Below are 26,438 nucleotides of genomic sequence, written 5' to 3' on the forward strand. Positions count from 1 at the left end.
TGAAATGTTTCATCCAGAAAGAAAATGTTGCCCATTGCCACATCGGAAATATTTTAAATGGAAAAACATTTATGAAAAATGAAGAACTATCTTATCTTATTCACTATCTCATAATGTGTTTTGTTACTGAAATACAGTGAATTCTCAAACTAGATATAGGAGCCTCAATTATAAACACGCATTCTAAAGTGATTTTTAAAAAATTTATTGGCTGTGTTTGATTATCCACAATAGATTTTCCCTTAGCACAGAAAATTGAAAGACGGTTATAATTTATTATCTCTGCTCTTGTATTTTTTTCAACAGATACATTCAGCATTTATATTTGTAAATGGAATTACTCTGAGTTTTCATGGTTTCTGAATTTTCTGTTTTGTTTTCTTAGGAATAAGAGGACTCAGGAAATATTCTCCTCATTTTAATAACACTATAAATTGAAGATAATAAATGATTCCAAAAAGTTTTCAACTTTCCAGTTTGATTAATTCAGAACTTCATCATATAGCTTGAAATCCAATTAGCTCCCTCAGTCTTAAAAACAGAAACAAAATCCTTTTTCTGAAAGACACACTATTTCCCAGTGTTAGGCCAGTTTGTCCTCAAATTAAGTAGAATCTCAACATCTTGTTGAGCCAGTTTGTAAATTCCAACTTCATTTAATGCTGCTGTGGTAGGAATTTGTCCTGAAGCTGACTGCAATACATCTTTCAGGAGTAGTGCAGAACCAATATTCAAATTCAAAACAATACAGGCTTCTTTTACACTGTTTAGGAAAAAAATGGAGGGAAATGAGATCTCCATTATCAATATCATCCATATTATCTTAAAACAATTTCATTTTTGGAAACTAAACAGCTTCCTAGCACTCCTGGTTCACATGTTCTCCATATAAACTATGGATTTATTATTTGGTTCTTTCAACATGTTACGACTACATATATGCACAGAGTTTATATTTTGTTAGATTATTATAAGGTAATAGGATCATTGTTTTCAATATAGAGCCATTATTTCCCTAAATACAATACTTGATATTAACACTCTGTTAAAGGCAGCTATGACTTTAGGTGGATTAGAATATGAGAAAAGAAAAAATTAAGGGATAAAACAAAAGAAGCAAAATGTAGAATACTAGCAAATTTAAAAAACAGAAATAGTCATCTGAAATAAGCAAACACAAGCTTTCATTTTATAAGTTTAAAAGGAATGCTATATAACCTCACAAACCTCATGCTTAATTTAAATTTTAAATCAACAAATTCTGAAAATATTACTAAGAATTATTCTTATGTATATTTATAATTATACTTAGAGTCAAAACTACTATCAAATGTATAACAAAACAAATTTTTTTCAGGCCTGGTCTATTATTAGGTACTAACCATATTTGTAATTTCTTACATTTACTGAGTATACCACAAGTACACTTGCTTTCATTTTCTATTTATTCCCCCTGTAATAAGCAAATAAGCATTAAACCAAATGCCATTAATAGAAAATAAAGCCTAACATATAATTAATATCCAGTTCTGGTAAACTTTTTCAGGTCATGGGTTGCATCTTATATATTATTTTGGTTTCTCCATTGCACTCTGAACATACAATAGATGCACAATGAATGTTATAAAATTTCAATTGATCTTATTCCACCAAACACTACTGTAACCCTAAAGTTGTTAAAAAGGAGTCAACCTACTCTAACAATTTGATACATCAAGATTAATTGTTAAATATTGAGCTTACTGTTTGAAATAATTTTCTGGTCTCTTGCAATAGTGAGAAAACAAAGGGAAAAGATTGCGGGTCATATCAAACTGCAGCTGGGCTGCTCCTCCTTCATTGAAGTGATTAGCAAGAATTATCTGAAACAAAGAACAATTCATTTAACAGCTGCCTTTATTATCACAGCCCAGAAACATAGTCTATTCTTACTTACTTCTTGGTAGATGTATATATCCAGCTTCTCTACAAGCATTTGCCAGAAAATTTTAAATAAGGAGAAACAAAGCTGCTGCTCCAGCTCAAGTAAACGGTCTCGTAACGTAAGCAGTAACGGGCAAGCCGAAGTGGACAGGGACATTACCGCCTGCTCTGACTGAGATGGCAGGGACAACCATCTGGAAAAACACATTAATTTTTACCATAAAATTTTTCATCACATTTCTTTTGGTTTTTAAGCATGAAACAAAGTTTATTGAGGAAGGACAAGACAGGTTTACAGACCAAGAGCAAAATACATTTGCCACAGAATGGCGAATGGGGCCTCTTGTCATAACAAAAAACATCACTTTTTATTTCTAAAGCTTTAACAAATCATTTTATTTATTTATTTATTTATTTATTTTTGAGACAGAGTCTCAAAACTCTTGCCTGGGCTAGAATGCCTTAGCATCAGCCTAGCTCACAGCAACCTCAAACTCCTGGGCTCAAGCGATCCTCCTGCCTCAAGCCTCCCGGGTAGCTGGGACTACAGGCATGCGCCACCATGCCCGGCTAATTTTTTCTCCTTTTTAGTTGTTTGACTAATTTCTTTCCTTTTTAGTAGAGACGGGGTCTCACTCTTGCTCAGGCTGGTCTCGAACTCCTGAGCTCAAGCAATCCTCCCGTCTCGGCCTCCCAGAGTGCTAGGATTACAGGCATGAGCCACTGTGCCTGGCCAACAAATCATTTTAAATTTGGGAAAGTATAGTGTTCTGGGGCATTTTGGATAAGAAAAAATGTACAGCCCAACATTAAAAGCTCTGTCAGAAAATATACGTGTATGTATGTGTGTTTATGTATGTGTGTGTGTGTATATACACATACACTCTCTTTAATAAGGATGATAGGCCAAGCACAGTGGCTTACGCCTGCAATCTCAGTGCTTTGGGAGGCTGAGGAGGGAAGATTGCTTGAGGCCAGGAGTTCAAAATCAGCCAGGGCAACAGGCTCTACAAAAAATTTTAATAATTAGCTGGGCATGGTGGTATATGCCTGTAGTCCTAGCTACTTAGAAGCTGAGGCAGGAGGATTGCTTGAGCCAGGAGTTAAAGGCTGCAGTGAGCTATGATCATGCCACTGCACCCCAGCCCAGCCAACAGAGCAAGACTCTATCTCTTAAAAAATAAATAAATAAATAAATAAGTAAATAAATATTTCCCCCATCCCAAAATTTTGATATATGAATTACTGATATAAAACAGTAAAAATTTAAAATGTACCAGCATTTAAGGCATCAGTTAATTTTATGGTCTAATTTTCAATAAAAACAATGGGGACTAATAACACTTCCAAAACTGATCTCTTTGTGGCAGGGACTATGCTAGGACAAATAGACATTGCCTGCTCTCAAGAAGCTCACCTTCTGGTAGAGATACACGGTGTCCACAGGGAATTGTGGTAGTGAAATAAATTGTGCAACGTAAGCCCAGGGTACTATAGGAGCACCGTACTTTGTAAAATGGGTGACAGACTGGGCTATTCAACCCCAGATCATATATAGCTTTCTATATTTACAAACAGCTGACTGCTAAATTATCATCATTTTATTCTGATTAAGAATATCCAAAAGGGCCAGCGCAGTGGCTCATGTCTGTAATCCTAGCACTCTGGGAGGCCAAGGCCAGAAGATCACTTGAGTTCAGGAGTTTGAGACCAGCTTGAGCAACAGCAAGACACCATCTCTCCTAAAAACAGAAAAATTAGCTGGGCATCACAGGGTGCACCTGTAGTCGCAGCTACTTGGGAGGCTGAGGCGGGAGGATCACTTGAGCCCAAGAGTTTGAGGTTGCAGCGAGCTACAATGATGCCACTGTACTCTACCCAAGATGACAGAGCGAGACTGTCTCAAAAAAAAAAAGTCCAAAAGAACATATTTTAGAAATATTTCCATCAAAAACAGAGTTAATGGAGTATAAAAGGCCAAACTCTGTTCTCTTTAGACGACTTGGAAATCTGACCACTTGTACCATCTTTAATTTTTGCCAAACTGGTGTTAAGAGTTGACTTATTCAGAGGATATACCTTTCTTTTTTATACAATTTTGCAGCATCTTTAACTTCTCTAAAGACGTGGTCTACTTGACGGGTCAACATATCATGCTTTAAACGCTCTAAGAGGTTAATCATGTCATCAAAGACAGAGCTCTCCATGGAGGCTAGTTGTCCCAGCTGCAATTTACTTAGAGTATTATTCTCTGCGAAGACCTCCAACGCTGCCTGTTGAAGTTGTAAAAAGAACTGAAAGCAAAAACATGTTAACACATTTATTAACATACTTCCTTTTTTAACAGTTTGAAATAGAATTCATATACCATACAATTCACCCATTTAAAGTGTACAATTCAGGCCGGGCGCAGTGGCTCACGCCTGTAATCCTAGCACTCTGGGAGGCCAAGGCGGGTGGATCGCTCGAGGTCAGGAGTTCGAGACCAGCAAGAGCAAGAGCGAGACCCCGTCTCTACTAAAAATAGAAAGAAATTATCTGGCCAACTAAAATATATATATAAAAAAAAAAAATTAGTCGGGCATGGTGGCACATGCCTGTAGTCCCAGCTACTCGGGAGGCTGAGGCAGTAGGATCGCTTAAGCCCAGGAGTTTGAGGTTGCTGTGAGCAAGGCTAACGCCATGGCACTCACTCTAGCCCGGGCAACAAAGCGAGACTCTGTCTCAAAAAAAATAAAAATAAAAATAAAATAAAGTGTACAATTCAATGTCTTTAGTACAGAGTTGTGCATCTACCACAATTTTAGAACATTTTCATAACTGCCCTAAAAAATCCTCACTCTTAGCCCTCATCCTCGATACCTTTCCCACTCCCCCCAGCCCTAGCCAACATGAACCTAGACCATGATTCATTCCCTTTCTTTCTCCATATCTTTTTGCATAGCAGTGGTACCATGGGCATCAACTGCTTTTACCAACATCTTTTCCCCTTCCTTGGATAATAGCATCCCAATTTTCCTTTGGGGAACTCCTCTTCCCCACTCTGAGACAACTTGACTCAGGTGGTTTTAGCCCTATCCTTTGGTGCCAGAGATGAACATATAACTTCGTAATAGCATGCCTTGGCCACACTCATGATTATTCAGGGATAGACATGTGAGAGGCCACCTTGGTATTTCTGTCGAAACTATCAGGGAAGAAGCACTGTCCTTTCAAGATCACAGAAGGACCATGTGAGCCTGGAGCCACCAGTGGCCACATGTCCAGAGCCTGCCTGAGAACGAAACCAGAAATGAACAACTTTAGACCAGCCATGCCTCATCCTTTCAGATTAGGAGCCCAACTCCCCAGGTTAGACCAGTTTCAGTCAGGTTTTTGTCACCTGCAACTGAAAAATTTTCAATTCTGAATGGTTGCATGTTTCAGGCTTGGCACAATCTGCCAATAGACAAACAATTAAGTTGAGACTCTGAAACTAATGGAAAGTGAACTCTGTCCATTATTTTTTTTTCTAATTATGTAATACAAGAGCTTTAATGACTTTTATGTAAACCATTCATTGGCTGAAGAACTATGAAGATGATTAAAGGGCTTTTGATATTAAGACAGAATTTGCAGAATAACCATGCTAGGAAAAAGAACTCATTCACAATTTGAAGAGTCAATTCTGAAATCTGGATATTTCTCTGTTGACAGAAGGACCCAGATAATTCAGCATCAGATTATAAATTTTCTAAGAGTAGGAATGATGGCTAATTCATCTTTGTTAACAGACTATAGCATCAAGTAAAGTAGTTAACAATGTTCCATAAATAATTTCACTGAAGCTAAAAATCTGGCCCTGAATGAGTCTCTTATTAATCATCTGGCACAACCATCAAGAATAACAATTTATTTCATACTATTGAAAAAGCTTAACAGAAAATGGAGCCTTGTGGGGGCTGAGAGGATAAAGTACCTACTAAAATTAGAAACAAGACACATAAAAGTACAAAATGAATGAATATATACTGATTAGATGACTTTATAAACACATTCATCATTACCCTCTATGTTATATTCATTTTATGAAATACTTTATTTCCCTTGCTCAGCAGAATGACATTATGCACATGGATTTCAGTTAACATTTTTATAGAAAAAGCCTTAAATAATTACTAAGTCCTGGCCAGAGAGTACACAAGAATAAGAATAACATAAGAATAAACTATGATTGTGTTAATAAGGTTTTATCTTATTTATATCTGTTATTAGTATATTTTGGTGTTCTATTTATTATTTGGCTTATTAGCCTGGATTTAAGATAAAGGCTTTTTTTGTTTTGCTTTTCTTTCACAGTAATATAAGTATTATGAGGAATACATTTTCTTTTATATAATGCTTTAGTGGCATACCATGAATTTTTGTTCTATATAGATCAAAATACACTATATAATGCATTTGCAGTATCCTACAATCTTTTGTCTTAAATTCATAATTTAAAATGTCATGTTTTCTAAACTTCTTTCCTAATCCAGGCATTGAATATTTCAAATATGAAATATTTGAATGTATTTCATTGCTGTTTTTATTTTATTGCATTAACATTTGATGATGTACAGAAATTTTAACGTACGTTATGTATATATGTGACTCATAATGATACACATGAAAATTATGTTTTTCCTTAGTATACTATAGAATTTATCACCAGCCCTCAGCTGATCAATTGAGTTATTTAACTCTGTAATTTATTAATTCTCATTTTAAAAGTGGTATTTTTAAGGCCTTAGTTAAAATTGTAGTTTTATTGTTTTACTTTCCTTTCTATTTTCATGACACAATTATATAATATTTTACATTTATAATGTAACTTCATAGTCATTATCCCATTTATTCAGCATAGTTAGTTTTTTCACAGTTTAATGTATATTTTACCATTTTATGGTGATCCTAGTTTTCTGTCATGAAATCTACTTTATGGGACACATTAGTGTAAATCTAAGCTGCTTTCTGTATCTTTGCAGATGATCTTGGAACAGTGATTCCTAACCTAATGGCACCCTTTCCAAGGGGGTCCTAGAGGCTGAGATCATTTTAATATCTAAAACATCTAATGGAATTAATATATGTCAAGGATACAAGGATAATGAGGTTATTTCTTTTGGGTTGGAAGTACATATTGGAAAATCTGGTTACCAAAAGCCTCAATTGCCAAGATATTCCTTGGATTAATAAAAAGAGTAAAACTAAATTACTACTTAATAATTACAGTTAGGCAGATCAAATTTGTCAACAGAATCTGCATGAGGCCAGGCATGGCACTCATGCTTGTAATACTAAAACTCTGGGAGGCTGACGAAGGAGGATCACTTGTGGTCAGGAGTTCAAGACCAGCCTGAGCAAGAGCAAGACCCTGTCTCTAATAAAAATACAAAAATTAACTGGGCACACTGTCAAGTGCCTGTAGTCCCAGCTACTTGGGAGGCCGAAGCAGGAGGATTGCTTGAGTCCAAGAATTTGAGGTTACAGTGAGCTATGATGATGCCATGGCACTCTACCCAGGGCAACAAAGTGAGACTCTGTCTAAAAAAAAAAAAAAAAAGAATCTGCACAGATAGAAGGAAAGGATGTAGAATCCTTGGAGGGAAAAGTCCTTATAGTACTTGTTAACTGAACCCAAGGGTTTTTTTTTTTTTGAGACCGAGTCTCACTCTGTCCCCCAGGCTAGAGTGCAGTGGCATCATCATAGCTCACTGCAACCTCCAATTTCTGGGCTCAAGTGATCCTCCTGCCTCAGCCTCCTGAGTAGCTAGGACTACAGGCACACACCACCACACCTGGCTAATTATTTTGACATTTAGTAGAGATGGGGTCTCACTCACTCCGCTCAGACTGGTCTCAATCTCCTGACCCCAAGAGATCCTCCCACCTCGGCCTCCCAGAGTGCTAGGATTATAGGGTAAGCCACTGTACCCAGCCAGAACCCAAGAATTTGATTTTGTAGATTTATTTAAATTATATGTCCAATATAAGAAATTAATTAGTTTTTGGATGTAATCATGGGATTGTGATTATGTTTTTTTTTTAAAAAGAATTCTTAACTTTTAGAGATACATACTAAGATATTTACCATGAAATACTATACCTGAGACCTGCTTCAAAATAATCAAGTATGAGTGGTGGAAGAGAGGCTTAAATGAAACAAAATTGGTATAATAAGCTGGGTGTGGGCCAGGTGTGGTGGCTCACGCCTGTAATCCTAGCACTCTGGGAGGCCGAGGCAGGAGGATCACTCGAGGTCAGGAGTTCGAGACCAGCCTGAGCAAGAACAAGACCCCATCTCTACTAAAAATAGGAAGAAATGATCTGTACAGATAAAAATATATATAGAAAAAAATTAGCCGGGCATGGTGGCACATGCCTGTAGTCCCAGATACTCGGGAGGCTGAGGCAGGAGGATTGCTTGAACCCAGGAGTTTGAGGTTGTTGTGAGCGAGGCTGACGCCATAGCACTCTAGCCTGGGCAACAGAGTGAGACTGTCTCCAAAAAAAGAAAAAAAAAAAAAAAGCTGGGTGATAGGCACACAGGGCTTCATTTTCCTCTTCTATTTTACTCATGTATACATTTGAAAATAAACTACATAAAATGTTATGTTAAATAATTTTTTAATGTGTGAAATAATTAAAACTTTAAAATAAATGTTTCAAATTATTTTTATGATTCTTCATAATTTGTCATATTTTGAAGACATTCAAGAGATATCAAAAATGTTATTCTTTTATTTTGCTTAAAGTTCTAGATTTTATTAATTTTGACATCCATCATTATTTAGTCTAAGCTTTTTCTGTCATGGCAATTACCATACATCAGTGTTTCCGGAGTACGAAGTCAAAAGAGGTAAAAGGTCTAAACTATTTCATTTTCATGAAATAGCTTTCATGAATAGCTTTCTTTTTCAATGATTAAATACAGTAAAATATCAGGATTATTTAACTACGAGATTTGATTGAGAAAAATGTGTACTTTAATCACACTCCTAAGTTTGGCATCATTGTGATTCTAACATGTTTTGGCTTGCAGCAAATTCAACATTTTGAAAGGTAAAATAGTTCAAACTACTAACATAATAGTTAATATAAAAGCACATTAACTCACAACATTGTCAGCCCAATCTGCTAGTACTGTTGAGATGTAGTTCACAGCATTAAGAATTGCACAGTATCGAAAGCCCAAGGAAGCTCTAGTCTCTTCTTTCATCACCTGCGTTAATCGTATCCTAAAATCATCTACTAGGTCCTTCTGTAATTCCAGGAACTGCAACTTTCGTGAAGCTGTGGGAAGATTTTTGTACCTGTCTGTGGAGAAAGTTAATAAAACATATGAAGGTTTTTGGTACCTTTCATGATATAGTTTTAAGTTTTCCCTAATAACTTCCTTTGGGGCTTTTATCAAAATCAATTGACCATTCAAGTATGGGTCTGTTTCTAAACTCTCCAAGAATATGGGTTTCACAAGTATATATGTTTGTTAAAAATTCATTGACCAGGCAGGCATAATGGTTCACGCCTGTAATCCTAGTGCTTTAGGAGGCCAAGGCAGGATTGCTTGAGGCCAGGAGTTTGAGAACAGCCTGAGTAACAAAGGGAGACCCCATCTCTATAAAAAACAGAAAAATTAGGCCTAGCGCAGTGGCTCACGCCTGTAATCCTAGCACTCTGGGAGGCCGAGGTGGGTGGATCGCTCGAGGTCAGGAGTTCGAGACCAGCCTGAGCAAGAGTGAGACCCCCATCTCTACTAAAAATAGAAAGAAATTATCTGGCCAACTAAAATATATATAGAAAAAAAAAAATTAATCGGGCATGGTGGCACATGCCTGTAGTCCCAGCTACTCGGGAGGCTGAGGCAGTAGGATCACTTAAGCCCAGGAGTTTGAGGTTGCTGTGAGCTAGGCTGACGCCACGGCACTCACTCTAGCCCAGGCAACAAAGTGAGACTCTGTCTCAAAAAAAAAAAAAAAATCCAAAAGTTAGAATATTGTGCTAGATTTCTGCCAAAATATAAACTGAATTTAAAGATATTATAATAACTACTATATAATATTAACTGTTGAGCTACCTAAAAAAAGTGCCATGTGAAAAGTTGGTATTTTTAAAACAAATTCATATATATATTTTTGTATTCTCTAACCTGCTTCAGACCAAATTCATATGTTAAAGACTTATACTTACCAGTTATAACCAAGAGTAGAGTCATAAAAGTTTCTGCGCAGTCTGGAACTTTCATTTCATCCACATCAGTGATATCCTTATATTGGGATATCCAGGCAGCTTCTGATGAAAGCATTGAGTCCATTTTTTGAAGAGCAACTGATATGCAGAAAAAGGATTATGTTAATTAAATAGTTGCAATCATTCCTAATTTTTCATCTTGTAGTTTTTTAGAAATGATGACTTTTCTATAAAAAATAAACCCACAGGCTGGGCGCGGTGGCTCACACCTGTAATCCTATCACTATGGGAGGCCAAGGCAGAAGGACTGCTTGAGCTCAGGAGTTCGAGACCAGCCTAAGCAAAAGCTAGACCCCAATTCTACTAAAAATAGAAAAACTTAGCCAGGCGTTGTGGTGTGCACCTGTATTCCCAGCTACTTGGGAGGCTGAGGCAGGGGGATCACTTGAGCCTGGGAGTTTTAGGTTGCTGTGAGTTAGGCCGATGTCACGGCACTCTACTCAGGGCAACAGAGTGAGACTCTGTCTCGGGGAATGAATGAATGAACCAATGAATAAATAAATAAATAAATAAATGCACAATCCCCCCCTACTTGCACTATATTTAATATGGTTTATTTTAGGGTTAAATAAGATACTTCCTCTTTCCCCTCCACCCAAATCTTCAAAATAGTTATGCTGACTAGACAAGCTACATCGAAAAAGATTCTACCAAGAACAGAAATGCTATATAGTAAAATCCATAAAACAATTTTATACACCCAACGGGCTTGAATATTCTACTCTAAAAACATGTAGAGTATAATTCCAGGAAAACTGAAGTTTCATGTGAAGAAAGGAAAATAAGTAAACTCTAAACAAGAAAAAATTTAGATGGCTCTAGTTCCTACCCAGAATCAGAGGAGAAAAACACCAAAAATTCATACACACAAAAACAGACATTTTTCCCTACCCTCTGGCCACATTAGCACTTACATTTTCTCTCCACAGTCAACCATCTCTGAAAACAGGTTTCCTCTGACAGAATATGCATACAACTAGCAAAAGTGCCAGGATAGCCGTGAACAGTATGTAGCTCCCTTTCAAATAAGAGCACTTCATCCACCAAATGACAGAAGAGACTGTCATCATACAGCAGACAAGGAATATCCGTAGCTAATTTCTCAAGAACCAGCATCATAAGGCCTCGAGAAAATTCAAGCTAAAAGAAATACATAAAGGTGAGGTAAATAAATAACAAGTTAATCAAGTACACATACAACTCTAAAACTGAAACACTTAGGACTGAGTCTCTTACCCTTGCATTTACTGAAGAGCCTACTTTGTCTAATATTGGCTGAATCTTCTCATCCAGAAATTGTGTATGGTTTCCAATCCACATAAGTACTTGAGCCAAGTACCATTCAGGCTAAAGAAAGAGGTAAAATAGTTTCAATTCTTAACTCATTCTAAGTAGAAAGTTACAATTAAATAGCTCTACTTAATTATACACATACAACACATACAAAAATTAGTTGAAAGTTCCTGTATGTAAGAGCACAATTTCTACTCTAAATTTTAAACTCCTGCAAGGTTTAAAAAAAAAATAAAAAATAAAAACTTCTGCAAGGCTTAATAATCAAATGTTTCCCAATGTACTCCCAACGAATTCCAATAATGTGGTGTAAGTCAATAAGCTCATAAGTTTACAATGCCATACATATTCAAAACCTAGCAGTTTTGTAATATGTAAAATTATGAATATTACAAAGAATTGATGGCCTTTAAATTGTATCTGTGAAATAGCATTCCAAAATAACATTTAAACATTATTTTTTTCTGCTTTTTCTTATCAAAAGGTAAAGAAAAAAACTGACTAGTCTACATTACAGAAAATGCACATACCTTAAAACACGTGTAATTATAAAAAAGGAAACATAAGTATGTAGCATTTTAAATTGTCCTGAGATATGATTCTGTAAGCATTCCAAGTTTTGTGGGACAGGATTCAAAAACATTTACTGAATGGTAAATCTCTGTTGTGTGCTAGATACTGGGAATACAAAAATGTGTAAGGACAGCCTCTAATTTCAAGAGCTGCACTGTTTAGGCTTAACGACAGAGTGCTAGGTCCATTGGGACCACACTTTAAAAAGCAGTCAACATAACTAACAATTTTCTTATCTCAAATTATTACTGCCTCTCTACAACTTTAGGTTTATTGCTTATTCTCATTTACTACTTACTAAGTGGTTCTACTGTTCTTTCTGCCAACATTCCATCGAAAAAAAGGAGGAGATCCTTAATGTACAAAAGAACCAGAAATCCAATGCCACTGTGCTCCTTCTTGTGCAAATATGTAATAACTATCCCTCAATTCCTTTAAAGTTCTATGAAGCCTATAAATTCACTTATATATGATACATACAATAGCTGGTGTAATCTGGCACTTAGTAACATTTAATTTAAAATACTTAGTGAACCCCTGCTATGTGTAGTGCATTAGATATAGCAAAACTCAAGGACAAACAAGGTGGTACCTACCCTCTAGCAATTTCCAAGATTATAATTCTCAAAAAATTCTATCAAATTTCACTTAAAACAAATGCCTATGAGTGTTTTTCAGGTCAAATTAAAGAAAAATCTCAACAATATGCCCAATATACATTATCCCTCAATTGGTGATAATTTCCTCAAAGCCATTCTCATCATTGATTCCCATAATCTTATTTTATTGTTATTATTTTTAGAGACAGAGTCTTGCTCTGTTGCCCAGGCTAGAGTGCAATGGTATGATCATAGCTCACAACAGCCTCCAGCTCAAGCCATCCTCCTGCCTCAGTTTCCCAAATAGCTAGGACTACAGATGCACACCACCACATCCAGCTAATTCTTTATTTTTTGTAGAGACAGGTCTCACTATGTTGCCCAGGCTGGTCTTGAACTCCTGGCCTCAAGTGATCCTCCCACCTCAGGTTCCCAAAGTGCTGGGATTATAGACCTGAGCCACCGAGTCTGGCCCCATAATCTCTCTTGCACAGCAATAAATCATTTTACCATCAGCATGTCTATTCAAAAGTTCATGCTCTACTATCTTTTGACTTTTATTTCTCTTCCTGATATTTTTTTTTTTTTTTTTTGAGACAGAGTCTCACTTTGTTGCCCGGGCTAGAGTGAGTGCTGTGGCGTCAGCCTAGCTCACAGCAACCTCAAACTCCTGGGCTTAAACGATCCTACTGCCTCAGCCTCCCCAATAGCTGGGACTACAGGCATGCACCACCATGCCCAGCTAATTTTTTTTCTATATATATATTTTTAGTTGGCCAGATAATTTCTTTCTATTTTTAGTAGAGACGGGGTTTTGCTCTTGCTCAGGCTGGTCTTGAACTCCTGACCTCGAGCGATCCACCCACCTCGGCCTCCCAGAGTGCTAGGATTACAGGTGTAAGCCACCGTGCCCGGCCTTCTTCCTGATATATTTATAAATCTCAAGGAGCAATTTGTACAGTGAAACACATGTGGATCCCCTTGTAAAAACTGCCACAGCAAATGCTACAGCACAATTAAGGGCAAACTTGGAAAAACTGGTCAGGTGATGTACTAATGAGTAAACCAATTCCTACAACATATCAAGATAAGTCCCCAGTTATATCTATAAAGGCCAGTGACAAAGCAGGAATTTAGCTCTTCAGAGAAAAAAACAGAAATGTGAATAAAGTCAGATTTTGACTTAAAACAGAAAAATATAGAAATTTAAAATTTGCTATTAATAAAAACCAAGAACGAAGAGTTGGCAAAGCACACCTTGCTTATAACATTAGTCTGCCGGTTCCCTCTGAAATGGTATCTGAACCTCTTCTGAAGGGGAGTCAGCATAATCTGGATGGGCAGGATGACAGAAGGGGATGCAGGAAGAGAGTATTTTTCTGGGAGTTGTTTTGGCTCAGTAAGTAATTCATCTCTGACATAGTCGAGTCAAGGAAAGAGTCAAAAGCACACGTGTGGGTGTACATACCCACAAACACACTACACACACAAATATATGTATATATACATACATTTTTCCAACAAATGTATCAGATACTAAGTTAATTATAATACAAATATTAATAATATGTAATCTAACTTTGTATTAAATATGAATTCAGTAAAAAGAAAACACAAAAAATGTTGTTAGAATTAATTCATTTTTCCTAAAATAAAGAATAGTAATAAGGAAATCAATTCAAGTAACACTTGATTAAATTAACATTACATTACTAACGGTTCCTCCCAACTGCCTATTTGTGCTATTGTCCCAAGAGACTTACATGTGATATGAAGTTGGGTCAGTCGTACATCTCAAAACTCTTCCTCACAGCCTTCCCACCCACACGCAATTCACTCTGCAAAAGAACAATCCACCACTTAAGGGCATTTACAGATCAAGTCCAAACCCAGGACTCCTGTTTGTCTTCTTGGCCACTTTCAAAAAGTTTTACTCTTTTGCCACACATCTACTCTAGAAAGAAGGAATTTTGGTAAGTTTTCATCTCCAAAAAAGATACGAGGTTTGTAGTTTCAGAAGCTGACAAAATAGTGTTTCCAGGTTACTGTACATCTCAGGGGCACTGGTGGGTCGACTTAAGCCAACAGTTTGAGAGTGAGGGGGTGCAATGAATGGCCAATGAAGCTGTGCTAAAATTTCTTCAAAATCACTGTAACAGAAAAGCAACATACACACTTCAGTATGATATCACCAAATAGTCACCAAATATCCACCTGAAAGCAATTACCATAAAATATGGGTAAATTCCCTACCTTGTAAGCTTGTCCTTGAGAATTTTATGCCAGAATTTAACCGTGGCTCTCATGAAACCAAGAAGATGAGTACAGGATGATTCTTGAAGCTTGATGTCAAGTTCTGCCATAGACACTAGAGTAGAGGCTGCCTCTGGTACATTGTTGGTCATCAGATATTGCTGAATGTTATCACTGCAAAACAAAGCAAAGCAAATTTTAAGGACACTTTGTTCAGAATAACTTCAAATTCAGAAAATTCCTTCTTCATGTTAAAAGTTACATCCAAGGAAGAATAAAGCACCAGCCTGAGATGGCTTTTTTACTTGATACCCAGAGTTCTCTGGAAGCCTGGAGTCCTCAAATTCAACAGCCTTCTGAGAGGAGCAGCCCATGTTCAGGACGCCTTCCTCCACCTTTCCTTTCCCTCTCCTCCCATCAGAACAGACTTGTCCTATGTCACATTCCCTCGGGCAACACTCATTTCTGATAAATCTGCCATTCACAGAAGTCTTCAGTATCTTAATCCAAGGAGATAACGTAGGTAGCATCTGGTAAGGTCAAGAATGATAATCTTCAATTTCTATCTACTTTGCCCAGAAGAATTTGATTTCCTACTTGAAAGAAATATAATTCCAAAATAAGTGTTGCATTATGTTAAAATAAAGACTACCATGTTTAAGAAAAGTAAAAACATTACAAAAGAATTTAAAATGTACGAGTAACCACAGAATCTAAGAGTGTGGCTTTCCAGGGTGGAATGAAATAGATCTCCACGTTTAACACTAAAGCATGAATGACATTTAGACCATAGGCAAAGCCATTCAGAGTGATACTGCTGCACTGTAGTATTCAAGAAACAGAGCTAACATAAAGATGCTAATTCTAGCAAGAAGAAACTACTTTTTAAAACGAGAGAAAGTATTACAGGATAATAAACAGGCCATTAGAGGGAAATTTGGAAATGAGGAAAATCCCACAAGCTCAAAAGAAAGCTAGAAATGGAGATGTTATCACAAAAGACCTAAGAGAAAGAACACCTTATTAAAGACAGAGAAATAACTGTGTTCTACTTGATTATGAATTTGATTCCTATTTCTAATATGATTTCCTAGGCATATTTCTCTTTTAAACAATTGATATCAGAAAAGGTTATCAATAACCATAGCCCTATTTTAGTTAATCTATTACTTTGACTACTATAAGAGTGAAGCTTATAAACAACTTATTTTACTCAATAAGGCTATTAATATTGCCCTTTATTGGTATTTTCTTTCAGAGAGACAAGGAGAAATGAAATAAAGTAAAGCAAGGTTTAAAATTCCTTCATTGTACATAATTTACCTAAATAAAAATTAGATGCTCTAAAAAGCATAAGTCAGTTTCTGGAATCAGCTGAGCACAGTGGCTCACACCTATAATCCCAGCATTTGAGAGGCTGCGGCAAAAGGACTGCTTGAGGCCAGGAGTTTTTTTTTTGTTTTTTGTTTTTTTTTTTTTGAGACAGAGTCTCACTCTGTTGCCCAGGCTAGAGTGCCATGGCATCAGCCTGGCTCACAGCAACCTCAAACTCCTGGGTTCAAGCGATCCTCCTGCCTCAGTCTCCCGAGTAGCTGGGACTACAGGCATGCGTCACCATGCCTGGCTAATTTTTCTATATATATTTTTAGCTGTCCATATAATTTCTTTCTATTTTTAGTAGAGACGGGGTCTTACTCTTGCTCAGGCTGGTCTCAAACTCCTGAGCTCAAACAATCCACCTGCCTCGGCTTCCCAGAGTACTAGGATTACAGGCGTGAGCCACCGCCGAGGCCAGGAGTTGTTTTTTTTTTGTTTGTTTTGTTTTTTTTGAGACAGAGTCTCACTCTATTGCCCAGGCTAGAATGAGCGCCGTGGCATCAGCCTAGCTCACAGCAACCTCAAACTCCTGGGCTTAAGCGATCCTACTGCCTCAGCCTCCTGAGTAGCTGGGACTACAGGCATGCGCCACCATGCCTGGCTAATATGTATTTTTAGCTGTCCATATAATTTCTTTCTATTTTTAGTAGAGACATGGTCTCGCTCTTGCTCAGGCTGGTCTCGAACTCTTGAGCTCCAACGATCCGCCCACCTCGGCCTCCCAGAGTGCTAGGATTATAGGCGTGAGCCACCACGCCCGGCCTGGCCAGGAGTTTTTGAGACCAGCCTGGGAAATGTATTGAGACCCTGTCATTACAAAAAACAAAAATTTAAATTAAAAATTAGCTGGGCATGGTGGCACCTGGTTGTAGTCCCAGCTACTTGGGAGGCTTAGGCGGGAAGATTGCTTAAGCCCAGAAGTTTGAAATTGTAGTGAGCTATGATAGCACCACTGCACTCCAGCTTGGGTGACATAGTGAGAGCTTGTCAATCAATCAATGGATAACTCCTCATATGTAAAACAAAGATTTCCATACTATACTTATACGTAAAAATTCTTTAAAAATTTGAGAAATACATGCAGGACAAAGGGATACATAACATATCTAAAACATGCATAATATAAATATATTAACTGTAATACACTTGAAACAGGATACTAGGATGCTTGGATGATTTTGCTCCCTCAGGTTTTCCAGACAATATTAATGGTTGCTGACAGCTTTGCAGCAACAGTAGTTAAAACAATATAAGGATGCGACAGTACAATTTCAAGGGGCTGAGGACCATATCATAAAACCAAATAATCTGCCAGTCTAAGCGGAAAGGTTACTTTAGCTTGTTTGAAAGGCAGTACCAGAAACTCATGATCAACCACCACTGATATTTATTCAATTCAAAAAGACCCAGGGTAAAGTCCTACTGTTTTTTTTCCTACCCACAGGTAGCAGAATTCTGTTACTCACCTAAGAATACATACCGGGTAGCTCTTACTAGATGACTCCCACTGAAAAAAATTCAAATTATAAAGAAAGCAATCCACTTCATTAAGTGACCATCTCTAAAAATTAAAATAAATAGGAATACCACATGGAGGGTTTGTTTTATTAACTTGGCATTATAAATAATAGTTTTTATCTTGTGTTCAGAATATAAGACTTAAGTTACTTAGATTGCTTTCTTTCAAATGCAAATTAAGCTCCCTGAAAAAAGTTTACATTCATTCACAAGAAAGGAAAAGAATCATTATCATAATGTTATTTTCTTAACAACTGCTAAAATTACATTATTATAATCTTTAATTAACTCACTATTTAATGGCACACATGCACTAAGACAGAAGCCTCAAAGGAAAATAATAATTATGAGAACAAAGAAGCCCATTTTACCTTAGTTCTTCAATCTGTGAAATCCACTTAAGGTAAGCGAGATGCCGTTCAATCTCTTCAATTTGGTCAATCTTGGCCCCAAGCTCATCCATCCAGGGCTGTGCAGTTAGCAAGTGGCTGTTAATGGAGCTGAAGAGATGAGTTTCTTGCTCTAGAAACTGATTAAGGAATTGCTTTGATTCTTCTGCATTTTTTAAGGCACTCTGAATTCTTTTAGGGATTTCTGATGAAATTGTAAGTACCTGATCATACCAAAAAGAAAGAACAGCAGCAATCAGATAAAATTTTCATAACCTTTTTTATTAGCTTTCTTTCTCTCTCTGTCCTTCTGAGACAGTCTCGTTCTATTGCCCCAGGTTGAGTACAGTGGCATCATTATAGCTCACTGCAACCTCAAACTCCTGGTTTTAGGTGATCCTCCTGCCTCAGCCTCCTGAGTAATTGGGACTATAAGCCTGTGCCTCCAAGCCAGGCTAACTTTTTCTATTTTTGGTAGAGGGGGGCTCTTGTTCTTGCTCAGACTGGTCTTGAACTCCTGGCCTTAAGCAATCCTCCCACCTCGGCATCCCCAAGTGCTAGGATTACAGGCATGAGCCACCATACCCAGCCCACAAATGTGTGTTTTAAAGGAATGAACTAGGTTGGGCACAGTGGCTCACACTAGTAATCCTAGCACTCTGGGATGCCAAGGCAGGAAGATCACTTGAGACCAGGAATTTGAGACTAGCCTGAGCAAGAGCGAGATTCCATCTCTACAAAAAATAGAAAAATTAGCCAGATGTGGTAGGTGGCACATGCCTGTAGTCCGAGCTACTCGAGAGGCTGAGGCAGGAGAATCGCTTGAGCCCAGGAATTTGAGGTTGCAGTGAGCTATGATGATGCCACTGCACTCTACCTGGGGTGACAGAGTGAGACTCTGTCTCAAAAAAAAAAAAGAGAGAGAGAAAGATCTGTATCTATAGGTACATATAGGTAGGGAAACAAGTACTATTTAATATATTATATATTTAAATTGCAAAAAATTAAACTATGCATATTTTAGGCATATGTGTTCATATATGCATAGAAAAAATTTTAACAATTTTAACTATATATCTATATTTATATATATTTTCCTATTTACATATAATAAAATTTCTGTAAGGAATAAAAAAGAAAGATATTCACTGTAGCAGTATGAAGAAAATGGAAGATTGGCAAACTTCCATCAAATGCAAGAGAGAACGAGGGTCTAAACTAAGGGGGAGGTGGCAAGGGTGGGAAAGAGGGGATGGCCACCAGGGATACTGAGGAGGCAGAACTCAGATGACTTGGTGACAGGGTAGATGATGAGGAGGAGAAACCTAGGACTCCTGGGTTTCAGGCCTGAGTGAGAGGAAGATGGTGGTGACAATATTCAAGAAAGGGAATCCTTTTAAGAAAAGGACATGTACAGCACAGTTTTGGACATGCTGAATCTAAGGTTCAATAAGGAATTTCAACAAAATTTTCTGAGATCATTAGGGAAAGAAGCCTGATTACAGTGGGTCAAAGAGTGAATGGCTAATTAGAAAGTGGAGACAGAAAATAAAGATGACTTTTTGAAGAAGCCTAACAGTCAAAGGAAAGAACACCTACTAAAAGATGAGGGGAAGAATTTCTTGTTTGTCTAGAGGTTTTATAGAAAAAACCTGTGTATGTCTACATGCTGAGGGGACAGGACTGTTTGAGGGGCACAGGGTAAAAGTCTAAGAGTAAAGCAGGTTCACTGAGGAGGCAGGTAAAGTGTCCTTAGCTTGATCCTCTGCTGAATGAAGAGGTAAGAATGACTACAAATATGTTCAAGGAATGTGAGGCAGACTATTCAATAGATTCATGCTATTGAATTCATGCTAGGCCTCAATTTTTTTCTGTTTGGGAAAAAGAAAGGACAGAATGGCCAGGTCAGGGAGGTGTCCTGGGGAGAACATGGAAGAACAGCTGAGGGGAGCAGTAGAGGAACTGACATTCCCATGCAAGGATTGCCAGTGGGGCTGAAGACAGCCATGGTGGCAGACCACGTGCCTGGGTCCGCACCAATCTACCCAGCTGTGTAATTTCCTCTAACTGGGCCCACAACCACCTCCTTGTAGGAGTGGAAAAGACAGACAGACCCAGGCTAAACTTGGAGACTAGTAGTAGGTATAGTGGAAAGACAAGAAGATGTGAAGGACTAAGGTGAGGGGGATGAGAGAACATAAGACGACTGACAACCTGGGGATAACACACCCACATACCCACACAGTGTACTTAACCTAATTCCATAGCTATATATTTTTTTGAGACAGTGTCTCACTCTGTTGCCCAGGCTAGAGTGCCGTGGCATCAGCCTAGCTCACAGCAACCTCAAACTCCTGGGCTCAAGCGATCCTCCTGCCTCAGCCTCCTGAGTAGCTGGGACTACAGGCATGCGCCACCATGCCCGGCTAATTTTTGTATATATTTTAGTTGTCCAGCTAATTTCTTTCTATTTTTTCAGTAGAGACGGGGTCTCACTCTTGCTCAGGCTGGTCTCGAACTCCAGAGCTCAAACGATCCACCCCCCCTCGGCCTCCCAGAGTGCTAGGATTACAGGCATGAGCCACTGCGCCTGGCCAATAAAAATCTTTGACAAACACACTATTGCAAGTAAAGGGGGCCACTTATTTTTTTTGTTTAAGATTATATTCATTGGTTTTTTTTAAAGAATTAAGTAAAATGTTCACTGTAAAAAGAAAACCTGAAAATACATGAAATATTTAGAAAATAAATCACCTGTTGAACAACCATCCAGAAATAACCATTATGTCGTATTTTTTCATGTTTCTTCCCTATATGTGCATTTATAACAATTTGAAATGATGTTAAAACATTTTTGTATGCCATGAAATTATTTACCTGTAAAAGCACTTTAAAAGTCACTGCATGAGAAGCTACATAAAAAGTTAGCTCTTATGTTTTCAAGACATCAAGCCTATCAGTAGGAACTCTTTCACATAATTTGTAAAACAAGTCCTTAAAACCCATAAACAGTTTTAAATGATTAGACTATGTGTTACAATCTATACCTTTAAAATTCCATATACAGTAGTGACTATGTTCACATTATATTAATTATAATGAGTATAGTATTGATACTATTTCAATGAATTTCAATACTTGCCTGTTCTTCTAATTGCATTTTACTTTCTGTCATCTGTTCTATGAGTTTATCAAGTTTCTTTAAAGATTTAAGGTCATTTCCAACTTCCTTTTCTATGAATGCAGACACATAAGAAGGGAGATCACCATTATCTGTACCTTCGCTGACTTGTTCACTTCCAACAAGAACTGCAATACTTATGTCACCTAAAACAAAAGAATAACAATTACTCCACACCACTAAGTACTATGGAGTTAAATGAAATATAAAAGATATACAAGGCAGTATATCTACCTTCAAAAGTTAACAAACAACATACCATATACACACACACATAAAATATTCAAATGAATAACTATAAAGCAATCCAACAACGAAGTACTACAAAATGCTTAAGAGCTGAGGAAATTCAGCGTGAAGTAAAAACTCCTGACGTCTGACCTAGTAACCTCAGGTTTCAACAGGTATTGGCATGACAACACATAATATCAATATCATTGCAAAATTTGTAAGGAACCAGTTGGTATGGTCTAGAATAACACCAAAGGAAGATTCTTATTTTAAAATGTTAAAAAAAAAAGTAGTATTGAAATATATGAAAAAAATCTGACCAATGAGTAAAATCTACTTCTTAAAGAGTAAAAAAGTGCCTGTACTCCCAGCTACTCAGGAGGCTGAGGCAAGAAGATGGCTTGAATCCAAGTGAGGATATAGTGTGCTAGGACCATGGCTGTGATTAGCCAGTGCACTCCAACCTGGGCAATATAGTGAGACCCTGACTCAAAAAAAATAAAGAGTAAAAACGTTTTAAAAGTTTCAAATGGTATTGTACAAAGATGTCTACGTCAAAAACAGAAAAAAAAAAGAGAGAGAAAACATAAATTACTAGGGAAAAAACCAAAATGACCAATGCAACCACTAAACTGTATAGCGTAAAGTGAGATTCTTTCCATGGCAAATAAACCAGACTTGGTCCAATTCACACTGTACTTATTCAATGGGACAAAATCAGGAGATTTGGAACACTGAAGCCATTTCTTGAGAAGAGTGGTAACAGAGACAACATTTATTAAGGATTTACTAAAACAAAGCAAACAATGCCCAGTGAAAGCAGGAATACTGTGTAGCTTTGCTTTCATTCCATTTAGTATGTGAAATTTCCCAGAGTCCACTTTTAATTGTATGATTGAAAATTCATCATTTCACAAATCAATTTTTCACTCTGCAAGAGTCTATGCCTTCTTCTATTATCCAGGATGCTTATTAAGACATAAGTAATTTAACTTACCTCTAATTCCTTGGGGAGTGAAGCAAGATTCAAATATATACAAAAAAATTTTTCAACTTTTGTTTAAACAAAATATTTGAGCAAACAAATTTCTAGTAAACACAATCCATTTCAAAGGCAATTAAATTATTTTTTACTTTCCTAAATTTGTGGACCAACAGCATGCTCGTCTTTTCCAAGTGTCTCTAGTCACACTTTGCTGATCATCTGTGCCAGGGTGGCTTTCTGTACTGTATCCTGCACCCCAGAGAAACCCAGAGGTTCACCACACCTTCTTGGCAAAGAGGGGAGGGGTGACATGATCCACAGCTGGCTGCCATATCTTTCTCCTCCCATGCCACCCCCGCATACTGAGATAAAACGCTTCCCTTCCAAGTATCTGTTTCCATGCATAAGCTAGCCTCTTTTGATTATTCATGGTTTCCTTCTTCCTGGGCAAGTTTAGAAAACCTGAAGCTTGGTTCAAACTTAGTATAATAGTAGTTTCATTTCACTGTGCAGCCATTAAACATGCTCAAGTCTACTCAGTCCACACCTCCAATTATTCCACATATAGAGACACACCTCCCTAGATTTGAGTATTTCCTAGAGATTAAAAAAATAAAAGTGTGTGCACGAGGGATAAAGCTGGGGAAAAACTGGAGAGCTTCCTGGGGAGCAACACTGAGTGGAATTCACCTCTGCTCTTCCTCAGAGCTGTCCCTTATAGAACATGGCTCTTTACCAAAAAGGCAGTTTTAAGAAAACAGCAATGAGAGAAAGGCAAGAGGGTATAATCAGCCTCATTACAAAACAACTGTCACTTTGGATAAAATGAAAATATTAATATATAAATAAAGATATGCCTAGACATAAATGCCAGATATTATTAAATTATTTATGTAAAGATTAACAAAATATATACCAGTATGTTTGGTACTAGGTTTGTTTCTCCCTCCAACTCCAAAAATCAAATTTTCCTTTGTTCTATTTCACTTATATGAATTAAAAGATTGTTCACATGCTATGAGAACCAGAAGCCCACTAATGAGTAGGAGAAGCAAAACTAACTTAAGACTGTGCCTCAATTTCCCAACTAGAAAATAAATTATAACATTTGCCCCAGTCTATGCTTAAAGGTTGTAAATGAGACTAAAAGGTTTACTGACTCTTAATCCAAGACTCTTATTTTCTTGTCCTTGAAATATAAACAGGATTGGCTGGTCTGCATCTAAATTTTATCAATATATTAATTATTTTATTTAATGATAATTATTAATTATATTATATAATACTCATATTAATATATAATAATGTTCTATGTACAGAACTCACAATGTCTTCTTTTTAAATTTAGCTTAAATAAATAAAACAAGTGAGTTGTGTGGTATTATCTGCAAACAAAGGTAGGAAATGTCTTGTGAATGTCATTGCACCTTACGAAGTAAGTCTACCTTCACTTTTTGAAAAAAATTACACTCTTTACATGTAACCATTTAAATGCAGCAAAGTACTTTATTAGTCAATGATATTCTTCAAAATGACAATGGTGACTAGGGAAGTTTTCATGTCTTTCCTTTTCTGTTTTTTGGAAAGAGCACTCCTAATTACAAACCAGTTGACTGAGCCACAGAAGGAAGGACAAGGACAAAGTCTTTGATATGACCATCTGCATCTATTATTTTACTAAAATGACAGCTCAGTAGGCATCAGACTTCCCAGGCATCTGAATGGAGCAAACGTGGAAAGATACAGGGCACTCTCAGATCCTTCAAGGAAAAGGAGCTCAGTTGTGGCAGCTATGAATGGCAAGTACTACAGATGGCTTAGAGCTTTCTTTTGAGGTAGATTGTCAGTAGCCAACATTAAGGTGAAGCCTTGTTCCTGAGGGCCACATGGTAATGTGAGCACCCCTTCTCCTACCACCACTCATTCCTGTTTGCTATAGTCAAAAGAACCAAAAATCCCCCAATAGAAGAGGTATTGCATACTTTTCCCTTTGCTCTCTCAAAAAGTTTCACTTCAAAAGCCCCCAAACGGCCGGGCGCGGTGGCTCACGCCTGTAATCCTAGCCCTCTAGGAGGACAAGGCGGGTGGATCGCTCGAGGTCAGGAGTTCGAGACCAGCCTGAGCGAGACCCCATCTCTACTAAAGATAGAAATAAATTATCTGGACAACTAAAAATATATATAGAAAAAAGTAGCCGGGCATGGTGGCGCATGCCTGTAGTCCCAGCTACTAGGGAGGCTGAGGCAGTAGGATCGCTTAAGCCCAGGAGCTGTGAGCTGGGCTGACGCCACGGCACTCACTCTAGCCCAGGCAACAAAGTGAGACTCTGTCTCAAAAAAAAAAAAAAAAAAAGCCACCAAAGAATCCCTGATTTCCAATAACCTGCCATTTTTAGCTCACTAAAGTTAAATGACAAATGTCCACATCCCTGACATATATTCCTGTCCTAGGTAGAAAATGGAGGTACTGACCTTTCACCCTTCCCTGTCCAGTACAAAAGATCCAGAACCCAAGGTATCCTTTTAGCTCTTCCCACAGCAACTTTTAATTCACTGAAGTTAAAAGCACAACTAAACAATTATCATTTGCCTCCTTTGAACTCACTTAAGGTGGTGAGTTCAAAGGTAATGATCTGTCCTAGATCATTAGCCCCTCCAAATTTTTGATGTTTAGTAAGTTGGTGATTCATTAAAATGACAGGGGGGCCCAAGTATTGTATGTCTTGTAAGATGGGCAGAGCCCCAGTGAAAACAATCCAGTCCCTGCTCTAGGTAGGGGTCAGAAAGTGCTCTTCTCCAAAGTATCCCGTATTTTACAATTTTAGAAAGACAAAAATATGTGTATAATGATAATTGGTACTACGAGATAAACACATTGTATAGAAAAAGATAATTCATCTAAAAGATAAGCTAAAAACCCTTCTCTGTTGCAGATCTTGGAAGGTTGAGTTTGGGAAGGATGGCTGGGAAGAAAGAGGTAAGGTGTTTGGAGCCTACTTACTTTTCTCCTCGATGTTCTTCCTTTCATTACCACTTTCCGAGCAGCACTACAAGGAGAACAGGTGTGACAATCACATTAAGTTTGAAGTAGTATATGGAACTCACACGAGCCTCCCAAAGGGAGGACGAGACAGGTCCCAGACACCCTCCCCTGGGGACTTCCTGAGTGGCCAGAGCCGTTTGAATTAGGGCCACCTCCCTGGAGACATCACTGCCACCTTCCCAGGAGGTCTGCGTCGCCTCCCAAGGACCTGGTGCTGCCTTGCTAGGCCACCAGGGCCACCTTTCCAGAGAGATGTCATCTCGCCGGGGCTGCCAGGGCCGCCTCACTGGGACTACCTCCTCTAGGAGGTACTGCAAGGGACTCTACCCCGGGCCGCGGGGTCCGGGAACCACCTTCACAAGCTTCCAAGGCCACGTCGGCAGGGCAATCTCCCCTGGGAGGTCTGTGCCACCTCACCGGGCCACCACTGTCCCATCCTGCCAGGGCCGCCTCACCGGAGCTGCCGGCGCGTCGCCGATCTCCCCGGCTGGTAGCATCCCGCCTCCGCGCGAGTCCTCGGCTCCATGCGCAGCCAGCGCGGCCCGCGGAGTCCGGCTCAGGCCAGCAACAGACGGTGGATCGGCCTTGGCGGCCGGAGGGCTGAGCGCCACCGCCACTTCCTCTCGCTGTCTCTCTAGGTTCTTCCTCTCGGGCCAGAGAGGCCCCGTCTGCGCAGCCGCCGGCCGTGCTCTGTCGCTCTCCCTGCCGGCCGGGGGTCGGGACGGCAGCTCAGGAAGCGCTCGGGAGACGACGGGAGGGACGCGGGCGGGGGAGGGGGGAGGCCGTCCCTCTCAACCAAGGTC

The 26,438-nt window shown here is 38.4% G+C and overlaps 2 protein-coding genes across 3 annotated transcripts in view; one reads left to right on the forward strand and one right to left on the reverse strand.

Annotated features, from left to right (window-relative positions):
* EFCAB10 (EF-hand calcium binding domain 10) overlaps positions 1-26,373 on the forward strand; it is a 32,484-nt gene extending 6,111 nt beyond the window's left edge. The window contains exon 4 of one of the 2 annotated variants that reach the window (XM_045564965.1): positions 25,526-26,373. In XM_045564965.1, the coding sequence (XP_045420921.1) occupies positions 25,526-25,781 (256 nt within the window). In that variant the 3' untranslated portion in view covers positions 25,782-26,373. Of the gene's footprint in view, positions 1-385; positions 469-25,525 lie in introns of those variants that run through there. The other variant, XM_045564966.1, reaches the window with a different exon arrangement.
* RINT1 (RAD50 interactor 1) lies at positions 190-26,360 on the reverse strand. Its single transcript, XM_045564964.1, has 15 exons — positions 26,091-26,360; positions 25,594-25,639; positions 21,339-21,523; positions 18,179-18,420; positions 14,913-15,086; positions 14,660-14,809; positions 13,917-14,073; positions 11,431-11,541; positions 11,109-11,334; positions 10,135-10,272; positions 9,062-9,261; positions 4,003-4,217; positions 1,937-2,117; positions 1,744-1,862; positions 190-763 (listed from the first exon to the last, which is right to left on the reverse strand). Exons 1-15 carry the CDS (start codon positions 26,130-26,132, stop codon positions 571-573), a joined length of 2,379 nt encoding a protein of 792 aa, XP_045420920.1. The 5' UTR covers positions 26,133-26,360; the 3' UTR covers positions 190-570.
* Positions 26,374-26,438: the final 65 nt, after the last annotated feature.

The sequence above is a fragment of the Lemur catta genome, chromosome 11 (genome assembly GCF_020740605.2).
Source record: "Lemur catta isolate mLemCat1 chromosome 11, mLemCat1.pri, whole genome shotgun sequence".
Taxonomy (NCBI): Eukaryota; Metazoa; Chordata; class Mammalia; order Primates; family Lemuridae; genus Lemur; species Lemur catta.